The sequence below is a fragment of the Limulus polyphemus genome, unplaced genomic scaffold (genome assembly GCF_000517525.1).
Source record: "Limulus polyphemus unplaced genomic scaffold, Limulus_polyphemus-2.1.2 Scaffold971, whole genome shotgun sequence".
In the NCBI taxonomy this organism is placed as follows: Eukaryota; Metazoa; Arthropoda; class Merostomata; order Xiphosura; family Limulidae; genus Limulus; species Limulus polyphemus.
In genome coordinates this window covers 13,918-21,418 of record NW_013666581.1, presented here as the reverse complement: position 1 = coordinate 21,418, position 7,501 = coordinate 13,918, and the positions used below count along the sequence as shown (strand labels likewise).

The 7,501-nt window shown below is 33.5% G+C and overlaps 1 protein-coding gene across 1 annotated transcript in view; it reads right to left on the bottom strand.

Moving 5' to 3' along the window:
• Positions 1-7,501, bottom strand: part of LOC111086271 (maternal embryonic leucine zipper kinase-like) — a gene marked incomplete at its 5' end in the record, with an annotated part of 35,972 nt that overhangs the window by 26,094 nt on the left and 2,377 nt on the right. The window contains one exon of the mRNA XM_022388463.1: positions 3,561-3,667. Coding sequence (XP_022244171.1) covers positions 3,561-3,667 — 107 coding nt within the window. The remainder of the gene's footprint in view (positions 1-3,560; positions 3,668-7,501) is intronic.

Here is a 7,501-nt window from a genome sequence, read left to right as displayed (position 1 = left end):
AAAAAAAAAAAAAAACTTAGCTTTCATGGATTTTTTTAAAATTTGGTACACTGATAGACCTTCACAGCCTACAATTAGATGTCTCATTTGGTGTAAATATACGCCACATGTGCAAAGTTATTTAAAAAAAACAACAACTCAAATTTGCCGAACATTTTTGCGCACTCCTACGCAAAAAAGTCACGTGATCTATGGGTCTGAAATTGTTACTACGTCTTCACCTCATTCGCATTAAAGACGACTGACTTAGAGCAGCAAAACTATAAGGTGAAAGGACGTGCATATACATAAGTTTTGGTTAGGCCAAGCAAACTAGATTAGCAGTTTCTAGCTCAAGTGTTCAAAATAATAATATGAGTGAACGGTTATTATTGATTATTCATTGTCAACTTTTCAGCACAAATTTACTAAATTTTATGACATTCTCCTAAGTGTTTAGCGTAACGTGATATTAGCTTAAGCAATTAGCATAAATAATGATGCACCGATTGTATTTCATTTTACCCACCATCATGTCCCAAGTTGAACAAAAACCGCGGCTTGGCTAACTAATAAATGAATATTTTCTGTATTTCCTTATCAATGCTATAAGTGTAACTACCAGTTTGGCCACTAATTTGGATTTTATTCCTTTAAGTTGCACACTGATTACCAGTTTGGCCTGCTAATTTTGGTTTCATTCCTTTAAGTTGCACACTGATTACCAGTTTGGCCGCTAATTTTGATTTCATTCCTTTAAGTTGCACACTGATTACAATTTTTTGGCCGCAACGTTTTTTTTTTTCACACCTAAGGTATTTTTGATCAGATCTTTACAGGCCTACTATTATAAAGGCTAAAAGATACGAACAAACAGACGCAAATTTAGCTTGAAGTAAGTTTTGCATCATACATACATACTTCTTTTTTTTTTTAAATAAAGTAACATTTGTTCTTTTTCTGCACGGGTAATTACGACTTTTTTAGATTGTTTATCAATTTGAAAATCAGAAATTTTATTTGTTCAAATACAATCACTGAAAGAAATCTTAAATGATTTATTCGTTTGTTTTGAAGTTAAGCACAAAGCTACGCAATGGGCTATCTGTGCTCTGCCCACCACTGGTATCGAAACCCGGTTTCTAGCGTTGTAAGTCCGCAAACGTACAGGGGGCTCTTAAATGATATAAATGCAAGAATACCATTTTTACTACACCATTTTGATCGATATGTAAGTCGAATTTTTTCTATATAAGGTTTTATTTGAAATAATAACTTTATAATAACATTCCTTAACCTCGCACACATTTTGAAAAGTTTGTTTAGATACAAACGAATAAACATTTCAATATAATCATTTCCGCCAATAATATGAATTGTAACACTTTTGTACGTGGTTCCTTTTAAAAAATGTAAAACAATAACAGTTTCGTAACATCAGGTTTTATAAAACCTACACTCTTGTTCAGCCCACGATTTAACAATCACTCTTTCTGCTAACCAAACTACTCAACGTTCTTTGTAATTTTAAATCAATAACAATATTTAGAAACTTACACAAACACAGTATCTATGTATAATTTTACAATATGTTATTTGAAGAATGAAATATTCCTTTAATTTTTCTCTACATAATACCTAAAGTTGTATTTTATTTATGTTTATTATATCGAAGCAATCGATTTATATTCTATGTTCATCATAATTGTATGTATTTGATAACTTTAATACCAGATGTCAGTTGTTGATACGACTGTTGCCTAGACACCTTTGGCGATTTACCGAGGCTAAATTTCGTTAACAAATAGTTTTATTTTTCAGAAACAATACGCTCTGTTCTTTCACTTTGGTTTCTCTCGAAATTTGGAGCTTTTACTATTTAATCATTTCTCATTAAAATAATAATTAATCTACAGTTTGAAAGTTTGCTTTCTCTGTAACTTGTATTGATTTCTAGTTTATTTATTATTGGATAATGTTGTTTTAATTTTAACGTGTAAACTTTAAATTCCTATCGTCTTAACAACGTTAGTTTGACTTGAACTCCTGGCTATTATCTATATATCTGGGAAATGGAAAGTAGTTAAAACTGCCAGGGTGTTAAGATATACATACTATATTAAAAGTATCAAATCTATAAAGACTTTGAACGAGTAAAAAGAGGTAAAGTGGTCGGTCAAATCGACCGAGCCCGTGTTGCGAGTTAACCTTTGGTAAAATAAATATATTAACAAGTAGTTAACTGTAGCCGTCTATTTCTATATTACATCTCTTAAGTGCTTTAAATCGTTAACATTTAAACCACACTCACACAAATTTTAATTACAAATTTGTACAGGATAACCACATTTTTTCCCAAAACGTTTCCCTGACTTTCCAGGCAAAATTCTAGCTTTTCTAGACACATAAACACGCGTAAGACACATTCATAATTAAACTTTTCCTCACATTTCTACCTAGTTAACACCACTTTAGCGTGTAATTTGGGTATAAAAGAGTAATGAAAACTTCAGACCATAATTACTTCGCTCTGTTGAACCACGAAATATCAAAGTAGTTACCTGGCGACTTTGTAAATATCGTATATTCGCACCTAAGTAGGTTTTTACGTAGGTAAAATCCATTATAGATAACCTAGTAGGGGGATGTATTCAATGATTCAATACAAGAAACAAATATTTACTATACAAATAACAAAAAGTTGTGATATGGTAGTTTCTCGAACCACAATTATTTCGCTCAGATTACAGAATCTAAAAGAACAAGTTACTTTACACGACTGATTCCCTTTCTTAAATAAACGTTTATATTCAGTAAAGAAGTAAGTTTTAAAGTATTCAAAGATTAAGCCTCCTTTAACGTACTTGGAAGCCAACGGCCGATGTACTCCTATTACAGCGTAGATTCTGCTAAGTCACCAAACAATCCCTTTTGGTATTTTTTTTTCCTTACAGCTTTCCTTCACTGTAAGCAATTCTATTTCTCTTTCGTCCTTGAGAATTGTATGCAAGACATCAGACAGCCAAGTTTTTCCAAGAATGTGCAAAAACCTTCCAGACGCCAACATGTTCCACACGTCTCACACAGAAGACTTGGTTATCAAGGCGAGTGAACACTAGTAATTTAGCTTAAGTCATGCAAGAATCACGCTAGAAACAGATATACTGACTCAAACTGTGGTATTTCCTATCAGGTATTCAATCGCTAATGAGGTGAAAAGTTTTTTCATGTTTTATGTGGCTTTCTGTACGGCAATTTTATTGAATGATCATTTTCTGTTGCTGGACATCACAATTTTCAAAAATAATAATAATCAAAGTAATTTATAACTTAAATTCGATTTCATTACCGCTTATTAACTATTTCTCAGTCAGGATTTTTCAGCATGAGCGAAAAGCTAGTTGATTACGACAGTTAAAATTCGTTTATTGTCATTCTTATTCCTGTTCAACAAAGCATAATATGAAAAATGTGGGGAGGGGAGGAACTTATAGAATATAGAACTTGCTCTTTCTGTTTACACTCAACAAAGCAATAATATGTAAAATCTAGGGGAGGGAACTTTAGAACATAGAACTTACTCTTTCTGTTTACACACGATTCCTTTACGTAAAAGTGCATTTCGAAGAGACTCCAGGAGATGATCAGGGGTGACGACAGCCCGTGCTGTGGACACATTATACAATGCCTGAAAAGCAAAAAAAAAAAACAAAAAAAACAACTAAATATATACATGTATTTACTGGAATGAATATAAAGAAAAATAAACAAAAAAAAATCTACCCGTATGATTTACAACAATATACATTTTTTAATCACGCACAAGTTATAAATCTACAGTTCTCAACTACCCACGTACGTTATTATGTTTTCTCATGGCTACTTTTATTGAGTTTACCTCAATACCATTATCATTATTACAATCGTAGTACCGTGTTAAATAGGTCTACTCTATTTTAAAATTAGGAATTAGGCCTCATTGTTGTGCGCACAATTCTGACATTATTTTTATACTTAATGTAAAAGGGGTAATTACCATTTGCGGGTGTCCTTATTAAAGTTCTAGCTTTTAGCTAAATTATACCTCGAAAAAGGAATAGAAAGGTAAAACCTTTATTTTGTGACCTTATAATCCACGCATTGTGGAAATGAATACAAGGAATCCTGTTCCACATAAATATTTATATTATTATTTTTTTCATAAGTAAATGTGAAATAGTATAAGGTGTTTTTTACTCGACTTCAGAGTCCTGAGTTAAATAAACACAAAAAATCAAGAGAGACTACTTTAATATCTTGAACTAATGTTAGGCCTAGCTTAATTGTTTTTATTTCTACTTGGTTAGCTAGAATAAAACACACAGACACACCAGGGCGATTACTCTAACTCGGGTTCGCCAAGTTATGACTAATAAAAACCAATTTTTTGTTGTCACTGCTTAACCTCTGATTTTCCTCCTATCTCCAGGGAAATTGCAAAAAAAAAAACAACCATGAATATGGTTGTTATGGTTAATGTAATCATTCATCATGTTAATCATATCCATGCCTTGATATATTGTTCTTTGGAAAACTACACATTATGGCTTCCTGTCTGCGTTAACTTATATAATCACGACCGATTTTATACCATTTTGGCTAACCTTGGAAACGTTTTATTCCTCTATTTCAAAAATAAAAAGGGCCAATGCCACCTACATACACCTATTATTAAATAAGCTTGCGTTACGTCAGGCTGTGCTTGGTTTGTGATCAACCAACTGCATTGAGACCAAACGAAACATGGACGCTAGTCCGCGACCTTCCCGCGGGCAGTTTTTAACAATGATGAGATCATTAGGAAAGGAAAGACTTGCATGTCCTCGAGCACCGTAAACCTCAGTGCTTGCGTGCACGTTACCGAGACTTGAATTTGAATATCTTAATATCATAAACGGCTTTTTGACAATTTTTAGTCCAAAAAACTATAAACATGTATACACCTAATGTATTTTGCAAAACCTTTACTTTGAGGTTGTGGATTGTGAAATATGTTTTATTACTATCACTGTATTTTAGTTTGTAGGAATTTTGCAAAACATCATAGCTTGTTGTAAATAATATTCAATAAGGATACGATAATTTATTTCGAAGAACATACCTGCACATTTAATATGAGCATAGTACTACTTATTTAAGTCAGTAGTGCCATCTGTTGAGGAAATTAATTATTACACCTGGAATATTCAAGACTATTTTAATATGAAAGTTACATAAAGACAGAACCATTTATCAGTCCTAAAGTACATGACTGGGGATGCTAAACTAACAAAAGATGCATGGAAAGTTTCAGTAAAACTTGTATTTTCATCTATCAACTGATTTCCAACAGACACTTTGGCGCAAACAGTAGATTACTTTTGTTGACTGTTTAGAGTGTTTACCTAAACTTACCTTGTTGCTTTCTTCGCCAAATACTTTGAAAACAAATAAATCCAAAAAACTAAATTAAACGACGCAAATAAGATGACAGAATTTTTAAGGTAGACGTCTCATAATAAAAATGTTAAAATTTAACACTTTGCCTTTGGGTTGCATGAATTGTCAAAGTCGTAGTAAAAAAACAATAATCACATGAACTGAATACATTTCAAATTTTTTAAATGACTAATCAATCTTTTCATGTTCTGACACAAGTTCATGGCATAATTTTCATCTTTTCGGAGTACTACTGAGGGATCACCACACTTAACAAGAACAATGTTTCAGGCCCCGTGATGCCCGCCCTTTCAACTACTTCCTAATCAGTGGACCACAATAGATATTAAGAAAGTAAGGAAAACTCTATTGGTTCTCGGGTTTATTGCCATCATTTAAAGCAATGGTTCTCAAACTCTATTGGTCCTCGGGTTTATTGCCTTCATCTAAAGCAATGGTTCTCAAACTCTATTGGTCCTCGGGTTTATTGCCTTCATCTAAATCAATGGTTCTCAAACTATTGGTTCTCGGGTTTATTGCTATCATTTAAAGCAATGGTTCTCAAACTTTTTGGTTCTCGAATGACTTCGGCGCACCAAAAGACCTTGGAAATCACCTACCGGTCCTACTTACCCCACCCGCTTTCGCTTGTCTCCGAAAAAACACAAAAAACTCTTCACAGTTATTAGAATGAATGGCCTCGCTTTTGATGTGACTTGCATTTTGGACCAACCCGCGGACCACACTTTGAGAACCACTCGTCTAAAGTAGCCTGGTGTGGAAAATAATTGTGGACCACTGTCCTATACGTCGACCGTGATTTATCTGATGACCATGATTATACACTATTAGCTGACATCACAATTTATACTGAAAAAATCTTTGGTGGTGGACGTCAAGGTCAATCTTAGACCACACATCTTAACTTTTCCACACGCCCTCCACTGTACATTGACGTCATTATATAAAAATGTACACACACACACAAAAAAAGAATAATTGACATAATTACTCATGTTTTTGTAATTTACATTTTTTGGATATATATTTATGAGGAATCTGTGACAGTTTTGAAAATGCAACTTCCAATCGTTCATGTTCATGCAGAATAGTTTAACAACAAATTCAAGAACTTTGGTGTCGTGAAAATACTCCTTCATGGGACACGTATCCAATTTCCCGAAGAAAATAGGCGACTGACGCCACTGCAACTACGCTATCAACAGTAATTTTAGTTCCTTCGTTCGAAATAGCCGATTTTATTATTCGTCGTTTTTTCCGTACGGTAATGTCTTCCTCTGCACGTGAAAAAGACTCAACCACGAAAAGGAAAATCCAAACGCAATGAAAGTTCTTACTATAAATCATTGACTGTAATTAAAAAAAAATAAGTAAAAATTTGGCTTAAAAAATGTTCGCCCTTTTTTAGAGTCGTACAATACTCATTGGCTTAAAAAATGTTCGCCCTTTAATAGAGCCGTACAATACTCATACAACATAACCATAATTACTTATTTCGTAACCATGTCATGCTCTTCATGTTTTATGGATTTGTAAAATGTTTGTCGATTTAATGACGATGGGATGGTGGATGCTTATAACCCCTCCTACAGGTTTGTTTGTTTGAATTTATGTACAAAGCTAAAACAATGGGCTATCTGTGCTCTGCCCACCACGGGTATCGAAACCCGGTTTCTAGCGTTGTAAGTCCGTAGACATACCGCTGCGCCACTGGGGAGGGGGCTCCTACAGGCTCTGTAAGTTTCGGCGAATAAAATCACGTTATTCCAAATATAAGTTTCAATCTTCGGTCTGTTTAAAGTTTCACAAATATGATATTATTCAATGTTGAATTATTCAAGAAAAACATTAAAAACTAGTAGAAAAAAAACGAGTTTTAACGCGTTAAACAAAAATACATTCTTCCAATATCTTTGTGGGAGAATTGAAAAGAATTACGGCCATTCTAAGATGTGTTTTTAACAATATACACAGCGTGGTCACAAGTAAATAGACACCACCTTTTCAGAAAAAATGAAATTTTTCAGTCATATTCACATGAATT